General features: G+C 41.1%; 1 protein-coding gene and 1 long non-coding RNA gene across 16 annotated transcripts in view; one reads left to right on the top strand and one right to left on the bottom strand.

Moving 5' to 3' along the window:
* Nucleotides 1-21,323, top strand: part of MAST4 (microtubule associated serine/threonine kinase family member 4) — a 570,307-nt gene that overhangs the window by 526,696 nt on the left and 22,288 nt on the right. For all 15 annotated transcript variants that reach the window (XM_040451692.1, XM_040451683.1, XM_040451673.1 and 12 more), the window contains 9 exons: nt 3,450-3,658; nt 5,048-5,186; nt 6,750-6,882; nt 7,748-7,913; nt 9,754-9,855; nt 14,483-14,605; nt 15,034-15,146; nt 17,221-17,348; nt 17,694-17,884. In XM_040451692.1, the coding sequence (XP_040307626.1) occupies nt 3,450-3,658; nt 5,048-5,186; nt 6,750-6,882; nt 7,748-7,913; nt 9,754-9,855; nt 14,483-14,605; nt 15,034-15,146; nt 17,221-17,348; nt 17,694-17,884 (1,304 nt within the window). The remainder of the gene's footprint in view (nt 1-3,449; nt 3,659-5,047; nt 5,187-6,749; nt 6,883-7,747; nt 7,914-9,753; nt 9,856-14,482; nt 14,606-15,033; nt 15,147-17,220; nt 17,349-17,693; nt 17,885-21,323) is intronic.
* LOC121015100 (uncharacterized) lies at nt 452-20,355 on the bottom strand. The gene is made up of 3 exons (XR_005783622.1): nt 20,245-20,355; nt 18,349-18,351; nt 452-496 (listed from the first exon to the last, which is right to left on the bottom strand). It is a non-coding gene; the product is annotated as an uncharacterized LOC121015100 (long non-coding RNA).

The raw sequence follows: 21,323 nt of genomic DNA, 5'->3' as shown, positions 1-21,323 counted from the left end.
CTTCCTTCTCCACTTTCTACTGTTCATAAACATATTGCTGAGCAGTTGTTTATGGAAGAAATGGTGATGGTTGATTAAAAATTTAATGTCACCTATGTGACAGTCTAAAGTGAAGTTCATAGTATCTTGTCTGAGGACCCTCAGCACTATAGCTACTCAATAGTAAATACTTGAAGAAGAAAGGGAAAGTAATCTGTCTTCCACTTGACTGTCAGTCATAGGCAAGTGCTTATCTAAACATACTATTTGTTTCAACATTTCAAATTCTAATTTTCATTTTATTTTTCTTTTTTTCAACGTTTATTTATTTTTGGGACAGAGAGAGACAGAGCATGAACGGGGGAGGGGCAGAGAGAGAGGGAGACACAGAATCGGAAACAGGCTCCAGGCTCTGAGCCATCAGCCCAGAGCCTGACGCGGGGCTCAAACTCACGGACCGCGAGATCGTGACCTGGCTGAAGTCGGACGCTTAACCAACTGCGCCACCCAGGCGCCCCTCTAATTTTCATTTTAAAAAGTAAATTCTGTTTCAAAAATTCCTCTTCATGACAATATGTGTTCACCATTGCTTGTCTTCTGTTTTTACGGAAACCAGGTTATTTTCTGTGCTCCCTTATATCTGATTCAGTATCTGTCTGTCCTCCTTCCAGCTTTTCTCTACGAGAAGCTCAAGGTTTGGGGAGGGCGAGGAGGATCTTGATTTTATCCAATCAGTATTGGGAAAAGAAAAATACTGTAAAAGCCTTTAGTCTGACCTAGAAAGAATGAGTCGTTGGTTGGTTAATTTAGAAGTCAGTCAGAGTAGGAAATCATTTTAAAAAGATGCATACTGTAGGGGAACCTGGCTGGCTCAGTTGGTTAGGTGTCCAACTTCAGCTTAGGTCATGATCTCATGGTTCATGAGTTTGAGCCCCACATCGGGCTCTGTGCTGACAAGAGCCTGGAGCCTGCTTCGGATTCTGTGTCTCCTTCTCTCTCTACCCCTCCTCCACTCATGCCTGTCTCTCTCTGTCTCAAAAATAAATAAACACTAAAAAATTAGAAAGATGCACTCTGTAAACATTTTAATTTAATGTAATCTCAATATGTGTAAATTAACTAGTCTTTTTTTTTTTTAATTTTAGAGTGTGTGTACACAAGTGGGACGGGCAGAAGGAGAGAGAATCTCTCTTTTTTTAAAAATGTTTACTTAGTTTTGAGAGAGAGAGAGAGTACATAAGCAGGGCAGAGGGAGAGGGAGACACAGAATCCAAAGCAGGACCCAGGTTCCAAGCTATCAGCAGAGTTCAAACTCAGGAACTGTGAGATCATGACCTGAGCCAAGTTGGACACTTAATCCACTGAGCCCCGAGAGAGAGAGACAGAGAGAGAGAGAGAGAGAATCTTAAGCTCTACACTCAATGTGGAGCCCAACACAGGGCTCGATCCCATGACCCAGGGAGCATGACCTGAGCTAAAATCCAGAGTTGAACACTCAACCAACTGAGCCACCCAGACATGCCTACTAGTCTTTTGATATAAGGCGTTTTTAAGATAGCCTATATAAGCCACACTTGTAATAAATCATTTTTGTTTTCCACTTTTCACTGCTTTTAAAGGTAACGTAAGAACTTGAAGCAATCTGAATGTAGGAATCTAGATTTGTATTATTTTGTCAACTTTAGAAAACCTTCTCACCCGTACTAAAATAGGAATTTTATTTGGTAACTCACGTTTAACACATTTATCAGTACTTTCCAAAGCATCCCACTTGTGTGTGTGTGTTTTTTTTTAATGAACAACAAAGCTTTTCCTTTTCACACTCATGTTTCATCAGTTTAAATATTTGTTGAAATTAGTTAATCCTGATATGAGGCCTCACCAGAAAAACAGGTGTGGAGATAAACCCAGCTGATGGGAGCCCCAGCATTTGGCATCCTGAAGAAGACCCATGGCCCCCTGTGGAAGGTGTTAGCTGCCCAGCTCCCTTGTCAGTTTGTTGTACAGCGGGAATAACAGCACTAGATTGTTCCTTGGGTTGGTTATCTAACGTGTGGATAAAAGAGATTTTCTGTATATGGTGAAGGAAGGAAGAGAAGACCAAAGAAATAATGAGGGGGGAAAAAAAGTAAAGAAAAAAAACTTGAACAGAGACAAAATGATGTGTGATTTTGCAAGTGAAGGAGAAAGATGGATACAATAAGACAAAGATACACGTACACATACTTGACAGAAAAGCGATTTGCTAGTTGCACACTTGAGCGAAATGCGTGAATACCAGTTAAACTGAGATTGAATATACTAAGATTTACAGAAGTGGATTACCCTGACATCTTGGTTCAGCAGGGAGTTAGGGTGTTGTAGTCGCCCTTACATTCTCTTTTTAGGAACAATGAAAATAGTGGGATAGGCATCTCAGAATAATCCCTCATTTTAGGAGGCAAACGTTGGAATACTTTACTGTGAATGATTGCGGTTTGGGTAAATTATTACTTATTTGAGCATTTCCTAACAGTTCAAATCTATTCTCCCACAATAATGACAAGTGAGGAGTAACTTAAGAGAAAATGAGCTGATTGAAGACATTTTCCTTGTTGCTCATCATTTCCAGGTGAGGTTTTAAGCCTCCTCATCTCTTTTTACTTGTTTGTTCCACATCAAGGTTCAGGGAGTCCATTGTCTTTCCCCAGCCAGAATTGGTTCTTTAGAGTGTTTGAGTGAGTCTTGCAGCAGAAATTCGGTGCAACATCATTTTACAGTAAAGTTGGCTGTCACCTTGGCCATGGGTTGGATGGAAAGGAAATGCAGTGTATTATTGGTCCCCTTTTATGTTGGGAGAGGAATTTTCTGTTAAAACAGGCATAGATGTAAATCATGCTGAGGTCTCTTCATTGTAGGACAGCCTCTTTATGACCTAGTACACACTTGTCATTTATCTAGAAATGTCATGGGGAGTAAATTACCTTCAAACTGGAAGCCACCTACCCTAAGAAGCTTTGGTCCTTTTTTCAGATATCATTGGTATCATATAGAAAATTATTGTTTTAGTCATATAGTCAGTGACATATATCGAACGCCAAAAAAGATGTAGGTCATGGTATGTGTGTACTTTTGTTAATTCTTTTCCTGTTCTGACTTAAATACTGAATTTTGTTTGTAGAAAAACTGAAAACATCAGCTACCTATTGGGAAATAGCTCACTCTGGAAACTGTCCATTTCCATCCTTGCCATGAAGACGAATTTGGTGCCTTATGTACAGCCGATTACCTTTATTGAAAGATTAAGAAATAAATAAACCTAGCTGTAAGCTTTTGCCTTGGAATGGAATGTATGTAGCTGCTAGGATAGCTTGTGTGAGCTGAATTCCACCTTCCTTGTGAATGTAAAAAAATGTTGACGATCACGTGGTTTCCTGTACCCAGAAGCATCCTCACCTCCCGTGAACTCCAACTCTTATGCTCCTTTTCAGGGCAGTCTACTTTGTTCGGCATAAGGAATCCCGGCAGAGGTTTGCTATGAAGAAGATCAATAAACAGAACCTCATCCTCCGAAACCAGATCCAGCAGGCCTTTGTGGAACGGGATATCCTGACCTTTGCAGAGAATCCCTTTGTTGTCAGCATGTACTGCTCCTTTGAAACAAGGCGCCACCTTTGCATGGTCATGGAATATGTGGAAGGTACATCAGCCTCTGACACACAGAACGTGACCCCTGTATCCAGAAGCTGCTTGCTCCTTTGTGCAGCTGAGGCTTTCCCTGTTGTGCTACCCAATGGTTGTATCCACCTAGGAAATGAAGCCAGGCACTGAGATGGCTGTGTTCCCAGTCATTATCTTCTGATAATTGCTTGTAAAGTGCCTGCTCTACTATAACGAAGGGAAAATTAGTGCTTTTTGGAAAACGGTGGTTTTGCTTTTTTAATAGCTTTTAATCCTAACTACCTCCTCTCAGTTGGTCATTACAGTTAGGATATAGGTGATGGAATTTTTCCTACCTACTTTCATTACATAACATAAAATCATTCGTGACACTGAGTTTCTTAAAGAATGAATTAAAAATGCATTCTTTGTGGTCTACGGTATGAAATTAAAAATGAGTTTAGGGGAAAAGGAGATACAAGTCAAGAAAATCTAGCGCTCCTTTTTTTGACACTTATGGTTTACTTTTTAAATGTTCTTCTTTCCATCAGTTTTACATTCAATTTCTGCATGTTTGGCCATGACTTATTGAGATAAACAAAGTTAATAAAAGGCAGAGATGAGGAAAGGCCAAAACAATCTTCAAAAGCATCTAATTTAAGCTCTTGTAATTGTTTGAGCAGAATCCCAAAACTATAAAATTCTAAGAAACATTAAATATCATCTGGTTCGACCTTTTCATTTTGCGGATGAGTGAACTGAAACCCAAGAGGTGGGAGACTTACTAGATACTTTACTAGTAGACACAAGACAAAAGCGTAGCGTGCCTGATTTCCACCTGTTTCCCCCACCCCCACACACACCAGCACTTGGCCTTACTAACCTTCGTTGTGGTTATGATAACTAACATTTATCACACATTTAATAAGTGTTGGTAATGTCCTCAATTCGTTGCATATATCACCTCGTGTAATCTACTTAATAATCTTACAAGGGATGACAGTCTTACTGTCATGATATTAGAGAAGGGTGCCAGGGCTAGCTTCCCTAAGATCTCTCCACCCGTAACGGAGCCAGGATTTGAACTCCAGGAGCCTAATTCCAGAACCCATGCTTTATACTGGTGTATTTTGTTCTTCAAATTTCATTTCCACTTTGAAGCCAGATCTGCTCTTAGGAGAACTGCTGCCTTAAAAAATATATATATGTTTATGCTTATGCTTTATGTTTATGTTTATGTTTATGTTTATGTTTATGTTTTTTATCCACACCACATCTTAGTTAAAAATGGGAATACTCTGCACAGTCCCCACTTAGGAACTTGGTATACTGTGTCTGTGGGTAGATGCTATTTTATAATCTGCATTGATGGCCATCTTCAATCCTAGCTCATACTATACCTGCTAAGTCTTGTGTCTGTGTTTTATAGGAGGCGACTGTGCTACCTTGATGAAGAATATGGGTCCTCTCCCTGTTGACATGGCAAGGATGTACTTTGCGGAGACAGTCTTGGCCTTGGAATATCTACATAATTATGGAATTGTACACAGGGATTTGAAACCAGACAAGTATGCACACTGAGGAAACAGATCTTTTTTTTCACACCATGCAGAAAGTTTTCTTATGTCTATAAAAATGTTTTCTTTTAATGCTGCTTTGCGCATTTTAAAATTGTCCTGTAATGTTCCCATATGACTTATTTTGGCAGTATATTTGGTAATGTTTATATAGTACTTTAAAGGTTCTGGGGCTTATAATAATAGCTTCTAAGGAACAAAAGAAAAAGATGGTGATAAATCCAGGGTTAATTAAATTTTTAAAAGTTTGTTTTTTATTATGTTAAGTTTTGAATCATAGAATGCTACTAGTTGCTTTCTGGATGGTTTTTGCATTTGGTATTATATACTTAGATAACCCTTCCCTACTCCAAGATGATATATTTGATATTATATACTATCTCACCATTTAATGTAAAAGTTTTAAACCTATATGACGTTCATTTTAGTGTCTGATTTGAGATACACATAGACTTTTTCCTCCAAATGACTATTATTCATCTTGACACCATTTATTAAATTTTTTATGCTTTCTCCACTAATTTCAGACAGCTCTATAAGCATTACGTGTAATATGTAAAGATTCTAAGTGTGCTGAGAACTATATAAAATTAACTCATGCTCATTCCAGAAAATTTGGAAGTACAGAAAAAGATTTTTAAAAATTCATTCATGGAGCGCCTGGGTGGCTCAGTAGGTTAAGCGTCTGACTCTTGATCTTGGCACAGGTCATGATCTCATGGTTCATGGGTTCAAGCCCCACATTGGACTTTGTGCTGACAGTGCAGAGCCTGCTTGGAATTCTCTCTCCCTCTCTCTCTGCCCCTATCCCATTTGTGTTCACACTCTCTCTGTCTCTCTCAAGACAAATAAAAACAATTTTTTTAATAAAATAAAATTTAAAAATTCATTCATGACATTACCAAAGACAACTATTAGAACTTTGGAATATTTCTTTCCAGTAGATATTCTTTCTCTTTACACTTCCTCTATTTCTTTAATTTTTTAAATTAATTAAAATTTTGGTTTTTCCCCTTAAAATGAAATTTTTTTTAATTTAAATTCATAAAGCTGTCAAATGTGAATCCTTTGCATACATAAGAAATTTACATTTTGTGCTTAATAAGTAGAAATTTAAATTCGAGCCATAAGTTGAAATCTTAAACAATAGTATGTTTTTCTGTCCAAGTTCTTTATCTTATGTCTCACTTAAACCTTGGACAGATTGACGTGGGATTATTGGTAATCAATCCTTTATTGTTTTATTATACTGAAAATAGATGTCAGAGTCCCACACTAAAATTTTTCTAAGAGTTCAGACCTATAAATGAAACTGTATGTGGCCGCTCCCAACAAAGATTAGCTGGACCCAGTGTCTGGCCCTCCCTTGTGAATTACACTCATGAGCCAGATACCCCTGTGTAATATGTTCTTGTGATTTCATCTCTTCCCGGGCTGGGTTCTATATTGAGATTGATACCTCTACACTAAATAGACTTAGGAATTGATAGGGGAAGGAGAAAGCTAAAAAAAGAAAAGAACTTAAAAGCAAATATGTGTCCTTCTGCTTCATAGTTTGTTGGTCACCTCCATGGGGCACATAAAGCTGACAGATTTTGGATTATCCAAGGTGGGACTAATGAGCATGACTACCAATCTTTATGAAGGTCATATCGAGAAGGATGCTCGAGAGTTCCTGGACAAACAGGTAAGCTTGCACGCAGCCCAGTTCTAGAGGGAAATACAAAGTACGATATTGCCAGCGACATTCCGAATCAACTTGTATAAGCCAGCTTCACATTAGTGCTGGGCGTCTAGATGTCTGTATAAGCCTTACGTTTAATAAAGTGCAAATCGCCTCCATTTTTCTCCCTGGGCCTCTCTGAACTGTCCATTCCTCCGCATTCCTCCCCCAGCATTATGGTCTATTAGCAAGACGAACGATGTAATTGCGCACAAGTGAGAATGTGAGAGAGACAAATGGAAAACTGTTTTTGTAAGGAATTCAGGAGTCTCAGTAGAGTACTCATGAAACTCATGATGCATTGTACAATCCCGGGTGCTAAAATCCCAGCCATGGCCCATTTCCCTTTAAGCATGCCTCATTACCATGTGCCCACAATCTGTTCATTGTAAAGTTACTTAAGGTAAACACATCTCAACTGTCAGGCTTTGATAAAGTAACCGGGATGTGAATATATTTTGGTCATACAAATACTAAAACTATCTCTGGTGGCAACAGATGAAGAATGCATCATTCTTTTAAGCGTTAAAAATGTTTTTAATATTGTGGAATAAGTAGAACCACCAAACAGGGTCAGACCCTCAATTTGAAATTGCACGTTATGCATAGTTTAACATTAAAGCGGCATTTAAATTTCCCTTTTTTGCTGTTTAAATATTTCATTGCCTTTGGGGTTATGGATGCTGACTTAATAATTGCTGTTCTTAAGTTCTCTGCCCATGTGGTTGAGCAGGTGCACTCTGGGCAACCTAATTGGTGTTTAGCCATCGTGTTCATTTTGATTCATGTCTAATATTCCAATTATTCTAATATTGCAATCATCTTTTAGGTCTGTGGCACGCCTGAATACATTGCACCAGAAGTGATTTTGAGGCAGGGCTATGGGAAGCCAGTGGACTGGTGGGCCATGGGGATTATCCTCTATGAATTTCTGGTTGGATGCGTGCCATTCTTTGGGGACACTCCAGAAGAGCTGTTTGGACAAGTCATCAGTGGTAAGTATCTTCAAGCGACTGTTGGAAAGCAGCTCTTTAATGTAATCCTGCAGAGTATTGCCGTCTTCACTACTAAAATGTCAACCTTTACCAGTTTAGCCAACACATTAAAAGAACTCACTCATCATAGCCCATAACTGACCGACAAATCTCAGGAGATCAATTTGTGTTGAAAATTGATCTGAGGAAGTTTCGTTAACATGGAATCTGGCACGGCGCTGGCGGTGTAACCGATTTTTATGGTGTGCTTTTTCTGCAAAAGAAATTCACGTGGGATTTGCAAATTATTTCCTTGCCGTCCAGTCTTCCTTTCCATCATAGGAACGTGGCACCAGGGAAGAAAAGGTTAATGTGGGTCACATTTACATAAATGGGGGGAAAATAGCTAATGGCACAGTGAAGAAATTAACAAAAATGTAATAAACCCTAAAACAAATGTCTACCACATAATAAATAATGAGGATGGGAAGGAAGCAAATTTAATTCACAGACTGTTAATGATTTCATTGGTGGTTGTTATGGTGTAATGTTATTTCTGTAACAGCTGTTCATCTTTCATTTAAAATTCAATAACCTTTAGATCTTAACCTGCACACTGACCCTCGCTATTGTTACGCGGCTTGTGGCAAAACTAAATGATAATTAAATAGGCCCTATTAGTACCCTACCTGCTGTTTTTATAAATTTCCCCGAAGCATATCAAAAAGGCCTCTCCTCCTCAGAGTTTTATCAGTCATCACCGACACCTCCATCACCCACTCGGATACCGTCTGGACTGTGCTACAGGGCCCAACAGTGGAAAGAGAGGGAAAATGCGAGTCAGTACGAGGAGTCCCTTAATCACAGCGTTATTCTCTATCGTTGACTTTGCAAGCCAGGCATATTTGTAAACTTTAACAAAGTAGATTTGTGTGTTGCCTGCAGTGTATAACCCTTTTCTACAATATCTGAGCTGTTTATGGATTTATAACTAGGCTGTTTGCTGATATACCAAGGCCTGAATGGCAGGAGGAATCAACTGTTTAATTAACACAAGCAGCAAATGCTGGCTTTGTTCTCGATGCCTTACGGCTCAGCTGCATATTCATGTTTTATTTTCCAAATCAGATTTAAACTGCAGCAGAGGAAGCTGGAGGCAGGCACACACAGAAATAACTCATGTTTTTATTGCATTTCCATACACACAAGCACACACACCTTATCTTCAGGCAAACTCCTGTGGAATGTAGAACATGTTCTCATATTTATGGCAGATTTTGAATACTTCCATTACTATGATTACTTTGGATTTCTTTGTCTTCAAGCTTAACACTTTGGCCTTTCATTTGTCTCTAGACATAGTTATTTTTGCAAAATTAACTCATGCTTCTCAAAGCTGAAGAACTCTATGGCTGTGGCCAAATTCTCATTTAAAGGACAGTAGGAGAGAAAAATCTTACTGTCTTGATTCCCTGTACAAGCAATCACCTGAAACAGAGGTGTTTAGGGTTTCCCTCATATTAAGTCCTCTTAGTGACTAGAAGGAACAATTTGTGGTGAGCCAGTTCTGCCGCACAGAAAAAAAGATACAAAGAATCAAAAAAGGAAATGAAGGTGCTGCTTGTTGAAATATTCTCTCCCTGCCTTGTTGACAGCTGTACTGCTTTATATCTCATGAAACAGTACTTCTCAAACTTGCTTATGCCCAACTGACATCCCTGCCAAAATGCAGATTCTGATTCAATCTGGGATGGGGCCTGAAATTCTGTCTTTCTCACAAACTCCCAGGCCACATCCAGGCTGTAGGTACCCGGACTGCCATTTGAACAATGACATTGTAAGCTCTGTGTCTCCTTTCTAGATGAGATCAACTGGCCGGAAAAGGATGAGGCTCCACCCCCCGATGCCCAGGATCTGATTACCTTGCTTCTTAGGCAGAATCCCCTGGAGAGACTGGGAACAGGTTAGAGCACATATGTTTTAATTTTGCTAATATGCAAGAAATAATGTCTTTGTGGAACATTAAGAGGTTCTTGTTTGTGTTTTGTTTTTGTTTTTTTTGTTTGTTTGTTTGTTTGTTTTTTGCCTAGGAAACATCTGTTGGTTGATGTAGGACATGACTACAACACATTATAACAATCATATTTTGGGTTTTTTGTTTTTTTTTTTTTTTTCTGGTTCAGAGCAATATGTATGCTAGGAAGGTTGGTGGTTGTGTGTCTTTGATTTTTTTTTCTCGTTGTTTTTTGGTTTTGGGGGGTTTTTTTGCAAAGCAAAAGTTATTTGTTTCAATAAATAAAATTGTCTGGAAGAAAACCTCAAAGGCACATGTAACTCTTCTGTCCTGAAAAGCATGCATCTTAAATAATTTAAAATAGATGATTCGAGATGTACAGCTTTGTTTGTAACACATATATTCCTAGAAGGATTTGACCCAGCACGTTCCGTCTATAGGCTTTAAAATGGGTTATCAGTCCGTGAACTAATTAGTTTCTGGAAATGAGTGTCAGAGGTTTGAACCATGCTGTCTCATCATGGTGATCATACCATAGCCCAAGAAAGAGGATTAAAACTATTGGCTTTCAAGATTAAGGAGATAATAGATTTGTTTCTTGCCGATTATTTTTTCCCAGCTGTTCCCCATACAAGTTATGTTTCTGCCACTCATTTTCCTTTTCTAATATTCTGAATGGACAGTGATCCCAGTATAGAGTCCCAACCTGCCCTAGTATGTAAATTTATCTAGATGGGACTAAATATTAAATATAAGTACAAAACACAGTAGACCATTCCCATAATTTTCACCTGTGAAAATTTTTGTCTTGATGGGTTTTTTACTCTGAACTGTTTCATTCTACCTCATTGTAATAGAAATATCAGAAAATACTGAAGAAATCATTCTCTCCCTCAATTTTCCCAAGGCAAAAATAATTTGCACCAGCTCCAAATACGTATCTTCTATTATTCCCCATTTTTGCCCACAGCTTCCCCAGTTGGAGGGCTCCATTCTTGCTTAAATATGTTCTGCTACTAGAGTTTATGGTAATGCATTGAAGCCCGTGGGCCATATTTTTGTTTTGGAAATAAAGTTTGATTGAAACACAGCATTGCCATTCACGTGCATTGTTTATGGCTACCTTCATGGTAGAGTACCAGAGTTGACTCATCAAACCTGCCCACAAAGCCTAAAGTATTTACTATTCGGCTTTTTGCAGAAACATCTCTCATGGTCTGCATTAGAGAATCAAACAAGATTCAAACTGCAGGCTCACTTGGGAAGACTTCTTTGAGTTGAGCCTCTTACCGGAGGACCATGTGCATTTTTGTCTTTTGCAGTAGATGAGTGGGCCTTTGAGTAGGAAAGACAATACAAACGGAAGTTAAGGGCACAAACTCCACGGTCAGATTGTGTGCATTTAAGTCTCTGCTGTGTGACTGTGGGCAGGATGTTTCCCTTTCTGTGCCTCATTTCCCCGTCTGTAAAATGGAGCTTAAAGAAGTACCCGCCTTTTCATGAGTTTAAAAGATCATCCACCGTGGCTCTTAAAACCAGGTGTGACACTGCTGGCCCTGGTATTACCATTTTAATGTTCTGCCCGTATAATCTCACACTTTCCCCCTTTGGACATACAAGATACAGAAATGGCGGTGGTGCCCCTGTCTTTGAGCTGATTGAACTCTTTGAACAGAGTACTTTATATTTCTTCCCTCCCCCCTGTTTCATTTTCCTTTGGAGTAACTATCAAACTCGTTGCTCCCTGCCCTCTGTGACCTGCAGTCACATTTGCTTTCTGGCTCCAGGGATGTGAGTAGGTGTCAAAGAATGGGTGTCAAGGCCCCGTGCAGGGCAGAGTTCTGAGGCGTGATTTCCGCTCGAGCCAAATAGGAGAATCGGCGGCATTTTCAGACAGCCTGCAACACCGCAAATATCTGTTTACGTGTGCTCGTCAGCTGTCCCGGGGAAGCGTTGGCCTGAGATACGTCTAAAGATGACGTTAGAATCGGCACATCCCTTCCAAAGAGCCCACTTATCTTCTGTGTTCTTGGGTCGGCTTGGAGAGTGTCCTCACGGAGTCTTCTGCCTGCTGCCCTCCTCTGAGAATACTTGGGAACTTGGCTGGGCTGGATTTGACAAAGCAGGGTTATGGTGATGGTCCACGCATCCATGTTTATATGTGATACGCTGTGCGTTACCTCTCTGCTCATTTTTCTCCCTGCTACTTGGGTTCTTTTCGGGGTTTGACAATTTGAGAAGCGAATCTCCTAGCAGAAGCTCAAAAGAGACATTTAAAAGGCCCTGACCCAGCTCTTGGTATTGTCGAGAAGTACGTGCCAAACAGACAGGTCCCATGTGACAGATCCCGTAGGGTCCAGAGAATGAGGCTGAGAATCCTGCAGGCCTGCCATGCTGCTTCCAATGACAGCATTTTGGATTTAATGCATATTTAGCGGGCAAAATAATGCACTGTGAAAATGTGCGAATTCACATTTGCCCGAGAGACTAGAGAGGCTGAGAAAAAGAGTGTGAAGAACATAATGGATGTTTAAGAAACTTCCATGAAAGGAGAGAGAACCTCAAGGGAGAACATTAGGGCAAGGGATAACTTGCAGTTGGGAAACTTGTCCTTCAACTAGACTTTTGAACTCGTGAAGTACTGAACAGCAGCCTGGTTTGTCAGACTTTACAGCTGCTCAGATGTGACGGACTTCCACCCGTGTACCAGCTGGGAGGTCTTGAGTGGTTTCTTCTTCACTTGGGTCACAATTTCCTAATCTAGGAGGGTGGGCATGCTATGTACCTCACGAGATTATGGCGAGGACTGAAATTCAGTATGTTCATGAAGACACCAAGTACATTAACGTAATATGTAACAGGAGCTCCAGATACGGTCAGTGCTCTTTCTTTCCCTTTCCCCATCCAAGCATGGAATTGATGCAATGCCTGCTTTGTGGGGTTGCTTTCAGTGATTTAATTGAAGAGAACTGGATGCTTCTAGCGTCTCGGGCAGTACTTGTCCAAGTCAGCCCTCCTCTGCCCGCTGCCACTCCTATTGCTGTTGTGGTCAACATCAGACTCCACTGTGTGCCAGAAACACAGAGAATGCCTATGTAGCATCCTGGATAAAGATTCCAATCAAATGCTTAGTAAAGAAGAATCTGTTCTTCCTTTTTGGGGGTGACTTTCCCACTTTGCTCTTGCCCTGGCTGGGTTTGGGGCTCCAGTCTGCACCCTGTGCTGCAGTAACCTGACCGGCAGAGCCACATCTCTGGGCCACACAGACAGGTCCCTCACCCCGACACTCAGGCCCTTTTCTCCTTCAGTTTGCATTTCTCATCCTGGTTTTTTGTTTTGTTTTGTTTTGTTTTGTTTTTTGGTACCACACTGAGGACAGAGTGGGAAGCATGGTGACAACTTCACAAGAAAGGCATTTACGTCACACCTACAGGGCATCTCCTGGCAGGGAGGTGATGAGAGCCTGTGTTAGTCTTGTGAGAAATACTCCTTCGTGGTATTTTTTGGGGACTGATTCTTCCTTACCTCCCTCCTCGACAGTGTGTGTGTGTGTGAAAGGGCAGAGGCCTGATTCTCACACTTTGATTGTCTAACATGTGTACCTGTTTCCCTTTACCTGGGGCATGATATATTTTGATGGGGCCTGCCCTTTCAAACCCTCAATAAAATCATGAACTAAATTAGGGGCGCCTGGGTGGCTCATTCGGTTAAGCGTCTGACTCTTGACTTTGGCTCAGGTTATGATCTCATGGTTCATGAGTCTGAGCCCCATGTCAAGTTCCGCACTGAGAGTACAGAGCCTGCTTGGGATTCTCTCTCTGCCCCTCCCCCACTCGTGCACGCACTCACTCTCTCGCAAAACAAATGAATAAACTTTAAAAAAAATAAAATCATGAACTAAATAACTATGCTGATTGGCAAAAAAAAAAAAAAAAAAAAGCCTAAAACTTAGGAATGGTACCTGATTTTCATCACATGCTTTATAAATCTATGAAACAGGTTTGCCAGTTTACCTAAGAATCTGTGATCCACAGAATCAAAGTCCTACCTATGTTAATGAGCAATCCAATAAAACTGAATGGAAGCCATTATATACTATTCAGGAAAAATTCATCTTTATTAACCTTATCTCCGGCGGAAATGTTGCTGTGAACACATTTTGTGCCTTGTTAGAATTTCTTTCTTTCTTTTTTTTTTTTTTTTTTTTTTTTTTGTAGTAATGAGCAAGTCTCCTTTGGGCCAACATGTGTGCACATCCCCAGGGTCAGCATAATGTGATTTTAAATGTCCGCATCATTAACCTTTGGAAAATGGAGGAAGTCATAGAAAAATTAACAAAGGAAAACTGTGCCATGGCAACTGCTGTTAGCAAAATCAAATCGTCTTCCGATGAATTATGGGAAAATTTGGGTTGGGAGGGGTTGTTGTAGAATGAAAAAGTAAGATTTGCATGATTCTTTAATTTGTTTCTCTATTGATTTGAAGTGTTGGCAGGGGGAGGTGTTGTCAAAAGCTTTGCTGTGAGGGTAGTTTAATATTTTCCTCTCTGTTCTTTCCCTCTCCTCTGCACCCCAAGGTGGCGCCTATGAAGTCAAACAGCATCGATTCTTCCGTTCTTTAGACTGGAACAGTTTGCTGAGACAGAAGGCAGAATTTATTCCCCAACTGGAATCTGAGGATGACACAAGTTATTTTGATAGTACGTGAATTATCTGACATAAAACGTTGTTTGACCTTTACTTTGTAGAAAATTATCTCTGCTCGTGATAGAAGTTTCTAGTCTTGAGCCTACGAGTTTTTGTTTTTTTTTTTTTTAACATTTATTTATTTTTGAGACAGAGACAGAGCATGAATGGGGGAGGGTCAGAGAGAGAGGGAGACACAGAATCCGAAACAGGCTCCAGGCTCTGAGCTGTCAGCACAGAGCCCGACGCGGGGTTTGAACTCACGGACCGTGAGATCATGACCCGAGCTGAAGTCGGATGCTTAAGCAACTGAGCCACCCAGGCGCCCCGAGCCTATGAGTTCTTAAACATAATGCTTTGATATAGAAACTCTTAGTAACATATCTAAATTAAAAGCTGAAATTCTGAGTGATTGGAACTGTTACCAAATATTTCTCTGCAGCTCGGTCAGAGAAATATCATCACATGGAGACTGAGGAAGAAGATGACACAAATGATGAAGACTTTACTGTGGAAATAAGGCAGTTTTCCTCCTGTTCACACAGGTTTTCAAAAGTAAGTGAAATATGGCAGAAACCTACAGAGTCTTTCTGGAGAATCTCCCTCAGGCCAGATAGTTGGCATTTCTAAATAGGCGAACAAGATTGTAAAAATCACCTCTGTAGTGTTTTAGTGCTTGGGGTCTCCTGTGCTTAAAATTCCTTTTAGCCTAGGAACAGTGACCCCACCATCTGGATAATCCAGAGTCCCTACCTGCCTGTCTCACTCTCCACAAATGAATATCTTTTTTCTTGGAGACGCAGACTTGCACTCACAGTATTATCTATGGAGAACACGAGAGCCATATATGTTGACCTCACCCTGTGTGACTAGGTTTAGTTCATTGCCAGACTGTGGAGGCATCCTCCCCTTTCTCTGACCCTTTTTGTTTGTTTGTTTGTTTATTTGGTTTGACAGAGAGAGAAAGAGCATGTGCGGGGGAGGGGCAGAGAGAGAGGGAGAGATTCCCAAACAGCCTCCAACAGTGCACAGCCTGACAGCAGGGCTCGATCTCACAAACTGAGTCCATGATCTGAGCCAAAATCAAGAGTTGGACGCTTAACCAACTGAACCACCTAGGCTCTCCTCTCTCATCTTTTAATGAAGAACATTGAGCTTGAGGTCATTGTGTGCATAGCCCCCTCCTAGTATCACATGGAATACAACACAAAGGAGCAGTCTGAGTCCCTGACATCAGGTAGGACCCTTGGGGATTAGTTGATGCAGAATAAGAAAGTCTGGTAACCAATGACAGAGAACATAAGTTATATGAAAAAGCCTGTAGGAAGCCAAGCCCGAATTTTGGAAGTGGGAGAAGGTAATAAAATCGATGTCTGAAATGGATGCTTTTTACTGATAGTGGTAAGATTAAAACACACACACACACACACACACACACACACACACACACACAGGCAAATAAAACGAAGAAACCTGATAGTCCTGAGACTGGAAGAGCCCTAGGAAAATGGAAACAAACCTAAAGGGCCCCCTGCCTGCCTCCCTTGTGATATTTTCAGTAGCTATGCATTTTCTGTTGCCATGGCATTTTGCATGATGATGTTCAGCTTTTCTATAACACATAGGGTTGATAAAGTGTTCATACCTTTTTCTATGTGGCTCCCTAGATACAGCACATCTGCATGTGGGCTGGCACTGACCGCCCTGTTTATAGGAAGGCCATGGAGAGGTGAGGTTTCCCCGGAGGAGGTGGTGGCCGGCCTACCCAGAGCCAGCACTGAAGCTTTGATCACACTGAGTGCAGGCTTTCCCTAGTGCCTCTTCTCTGGCCCATCCAAGCCAGGCCCTGGACTCCATTTCCTTCCTGTTGTCTTCTGTTGGTTAGCCAGCCTGGTCCTCACCCTAGTAGACCAATGGGCCATCTAAGGGCACCCCACCCATGAGAGCAGTGAGTGGCTGCATGGCACGGTAAGGATTGCTTCCTGCACTGGGCTCCCAGCTCTGTATTTTCCCTTCCACCTTTCCTGTGGGACCACAGAGGTCTCAGGCTTGCCTGAGCTCTGATCCCTTTCAGAAATGCCAGTGCCAAGCTGCGTGTCTGTATATGTGATTTATAAGCCAGAGACCTCTGACTCATAACCACATACGTACTGCATCCCCCCACACACTTTTTGAACCAGGTAATTTATTCTTCTGTTTGCACTCAATTCCAATTCGTTATTCTCCTTCCCACCCCTGACTGGTGGCCATTAAAGCTTTCTCTCTGTGATTTTCTTTTTCTGATAGACATCATGGTTAAAAAGTAATCTAAGGTGTGCATTGATCCCCCGGCCTAGAAACCCCAACGCGTCTATGGATTTTGTTTGCAGATACAAAGTCCATAACAAGACAGGGCAAGAGGGTGATGAATTCATAGCTTTTGCTCCAAGAAGAAAAAAAAATACATACATTGACCATACATCTCAGGACTCAAGTAAACAGTATCGGAAAGTACCTCCTAAATACACGGTCCCAGCTGAAACTTTAGTCATACTTTTGGGCTTTACTCCCAGGGGTTGGGTTTTTTTTTTTTTTTTCTGACAGACTCTTTCAAGAAGATATTAATAAACCCTAATGCTTCACCTCGCAGGTTTTCAGCAGCATAGACCGAATAACTCAGAATCCAGGAGAAGAGAAGGAAGAGCCTGGAGACAAAACCAAAAGCACAACATTGCCATCCACAGAAACATTCAGCTGGAGTTCGGAATATTCGGAAATGTATGTGAAACGTCTGTTAAGAAGGGTCATGTGCAGTTGCTGCTAGAGCAGTGATTCTTAAGCTTGAGTGTGCATCAGAATGTCCCAGAAGCCCTGTAAAAATACAGGTTGCTGGGCCCATTCCAGCATGTGTGATCCACTAGATCTGGGATGGAGGCTTTGTAATAAGTTCCAGGAGATGCTCTTGCTACTGGCCCAGGGACCACACTGTAAGAACCACTGTGCTAGACATGTGTTGGTTGGGTGTATCCAAGTTCCGTTTTTACCTAATTTCCTCCAAAATTCTCCTTGAACACCGTTTCCTAGTATGTATGTATACATGACTTTGTTTTGTTTTTAATTAAGGCAACAGTTATCCACATCCAACTCTTCAGATACTGAAAGCAACAGACATAAACTCAGTTCTGGCCCACTTCCCAAACTGGCTATTTCAACAGAGGCAGAAAAAGATGAAGGTGCTCCCTGCCCCAGAGACCTGCACGAGGAGCCCGAGGTCACCACTCCCGCCAGTACAATCAGCAGCTCCACCCTGTCAGGTAAGCGCCCGTGTGCGGTGCCTGCTGTCCACACGTCACCCACCACGTTGACAAGTGATGGCTAGTGTTCTGAGTCCCCGGCTGGCCTAACCAGGTGGTGGCAATGGCTGTTTTGTGCTGCTAGACTCCATCCATGGCCCCACGTCAAAGGCTCGGGGGATCACCTCTTACAAACTGAGGTCCAGTGTTTCAGACCCCTCCTTATTGCGTCCCCATACAGTAAACCCTTCTTGTTTCAGTTTGACCCAAGAGCCAGCCTTAGCTTTCATGACTGGGTTTCAGTAGGAATCTTTGTCAGCAACCAGAACCACACTAAGGACCACTTTCTCTGTTGTTGATGCAAAAGCAGGTCTCACAGTGTAGTGTCTAACTGAAAGTTAGGAGTAAGGAACTGTACCAAATAGTGACACGCTCGAATTACCCTCAAAAATGGCTTAAATCACCCACAAGGTACAGCGTAAGACCAGCTCTCCTTCTTGTGTCAAAATGGATGGTGGTTTCTTCAAAGGAGGTGGTTTTAGTTATGGGGCCATGTTGTGCCAAACAACTTACCTCTTCACGCTGGACTCTTAGTGAGTGCAGCACGATGCTCATTTTGTGAGATTCCCAGATGCTGTCTGTGCATCCAGGACTGAGGGGAGGAGTGAGTGAGAAATACCAGCACAATTCAGATTGGTATTTTACGTGCATATGAGGCGCCTCCACTATAGACATGTTACCTTTCCAGTCTCTGGGTAACTGGAGTACAGAAACTCCTGAGACCTCTTTCACTGTTTGGGAGGCAGTTAAACGGATTAGGCCTCTCTCTTTTTTTTTTTTTCTTTAATTTTTTTTTTTCTCTTTTGAGAGGGAGAGGAAAAGCATGAGCCTAGGGAGGGTCAGAGAGAGAGAGAGGGAGACACAGAATCTGAAGCAGGCTCCAAGCTCCCAGCTGTCAGCACAGAGCCCAACGCAGGGCTCGAATCCACAAGACATGAGATCATGACCTGAGGTAAAGTGCAACGCTCAATCAACTGAGCCACCCAGGTGCCCCTGGATTAGGCCTCTTCTTGGAGAGCACTTTATAATGTCACTTTTGTGTAAAAGTAACTTTCCTGACAGGAGTGACAGTATCTTCACAGGTTTTTAAAAAGGCTTAATGTATCATGGATATTTTCTGGCCTTTAATCATGGAGGTGTCCTCATTAGGTGATCAAACTTGAATTTCCCTCAGACCAAGCCAAGTGCACTTAGAATATTACTTGGTTTATAACAGTTTTATGCATAGCATATCCTTCTACAGAGAAATGTTCATGTATGCTTTTAAAAAAAATGAAACATGGATATGGCTTAGGGTTGCTGCGATAAATGTCATCATTAAGCTCTCTTCGATATGCTATATTGATAATGCTGAACTATTCCAGGAATTTTTATGAACATTTTTTTAACTAACTGAATATTCATAGTGTAACTTTTTAAAAATCATTTCAAGGAAACACATTTTACAGGCTAGGTTTATTTCAGCCTCACTGAAAAGTTTGCCTCTATGGAAATAATGTGGGTTGTTTTTTTTTTTTTTTTTCTTTCTCTCTCTTCTTCTAAGTTCTGTTGCCATGTAGGATAATTGCCCTTATCCTTCCTTTTTTATAAAACCAAGAGAATAGCAATGTGGAAGTAGTGTAGAAACAACCTAGTGGTCCAAAATTCTTAATTATGTTTAGTTCATCTTGATAAATCAAATGGAAGTATCTCAGTATTTTATTTTTCTCGTTACTAAGGTCTCTGTTTCCTAGTTTATTATGCTCTAAATAAAATATACTCACCTCTATTTAAAATTTTTTTTTTTTAATATGGTGAGTCATTGGTGATCACTTAGTCTCTTTGCCCTGGTCCCCATCAGCAGTGTCGGAGGGAAATGGTATCTAAGCATTTGATTGATTACTTTCATAATTAAAAAAAAAAACAAAAAAACTGCTTAGGTCCTGCCATGCATTTTGATTAATTGATTCAAACCACCTTTCTGTCTCCCCCATATACACACTAAAAATAATCAAAGACCTTGGGGGCTGCACAGAATAGAGAGATGAACTGATTTGCTTACGGCCAAGGGTAATTAGGAAATCTGAAAACCGTGACTGTAGTAAAATTAAATTTGTTGATTTTTATATTGCTCTGCCATCAAAAAGAAAGAACCCTTGACATTTACAGAACATTAAGGTGACATTATCCACTATTGGCAGAACAGAAACGCACACTTCTATCCATTGCTCTGAAAGGACGTGGCAAAGGCAAGGGGGCAGGGATGCTAAAAAAGAACAGTACCTATTCGCACTCAGGCATTTAGGGAAGTACAGTTTCATACCTCTTTCTCTTTTTTTCACGATCGTGTTGCATTTGAATCGGTGAAAAGTAAAAAGTCTCGAAGTCTTAGGTGTAGTGCTCGAGTCAACCAATTATTCGTTGTGAAGAGATTCGGCTTTTCATTTGTCAGGGAGCCCATCCTACCAGATTAGCAAGGAGAAGAGTGTGTAATTTAGCCCAAAGTAAACTTAAGGTTTTGGAGATGAGGTGTCTGAGTCGCGAAGCAGTTTTTATCACGTCCTTGTGCTGTTGATTTCTTGATTTAGAGGGAATTGAGTAGATGGAGTTAAGTGAGGTTGAGTTTGGAATATAGGAGTAGGAAAGCTGCTGATGCTTCGTTTAGGATTGTCTTCCTGGGTCTCATGGGTGTCGCGTGGAGGTCCAGCTCTTTTCCTGTACCCACAGCGCTCTCTCAAGTCCCAAGCTTCCTTTAGCGAGGACCCCGCCTGTAGGGTCTCTGTCACCTCCTAGGCACAGAGGCCAAACTTGAGCTGTGAAGTTGAGTAGTGGATTCAGCAGCAGAACGGGATTGTGAATTAAGTCCTATCCAGCCTAATTATTTCCTAGGCTTTAAAATGTGCTGGTTGGTCTTTCAAAGGATCATTTATAATGGTATTAAATTCTCTGCATGGATTGTATATCTTAAGGTGATGATAGTGTTGATGGTTTCTAAAGCACAGGGGGCTTGTAACAGCATTTAGAAGTCAAAATGAGATGAGCATCACTTTTTCCGGATGGACAAAGATAAACTGTGAGTGATTACAAAAAGAAAGAAAGAGAACTGATAGCCTGTGAAAGAGTAGGAAAAACCCGAAATGGGTGGCTGTTCCCCTTTCCTCTGGGGGACTCCACATGTTATTTCCGCTCAGAAGCGTTATTTATTCTTGGTCTGTGTGGTCACCCAGGCAGACATCACTGATTTTCCATTTTTGCATCCTCCCACGTGATTCTCTTGTGATCCTCTGCTGAGGGGAGTCCTAATTTTTTTTAAAACAAACAAGCAAACAAACAAAAACCCACCTTTCTGTTAAGGGCTAATAAACTTAAAAATAAAGAAGGTGTGGCTGGCTGAGACGGGAAGGGAAAGGATCTTACCACT

The sequence above is a fragment of the Herpailurus yagouaroundi genome, unplaced genomic scaffold, assembly GCF_014898765.1.
Source record: "Herpailurus yagouaroundi ecotype Mexico unplaced genomic scaffold, PumYag 29, whole genome shotgun sequence".
Classification (NCBI taxonomy): Eukaryota; Metazoa; Chordata; class Mammalia; order Carnivora; family Felidae; genus Herpailurus; species Herpailurus yagouaroundi.
Note: the sequence above shows the minus strand (reverse complement) of the source record. Positions and strands in the feature narration are given on the sequence as shown.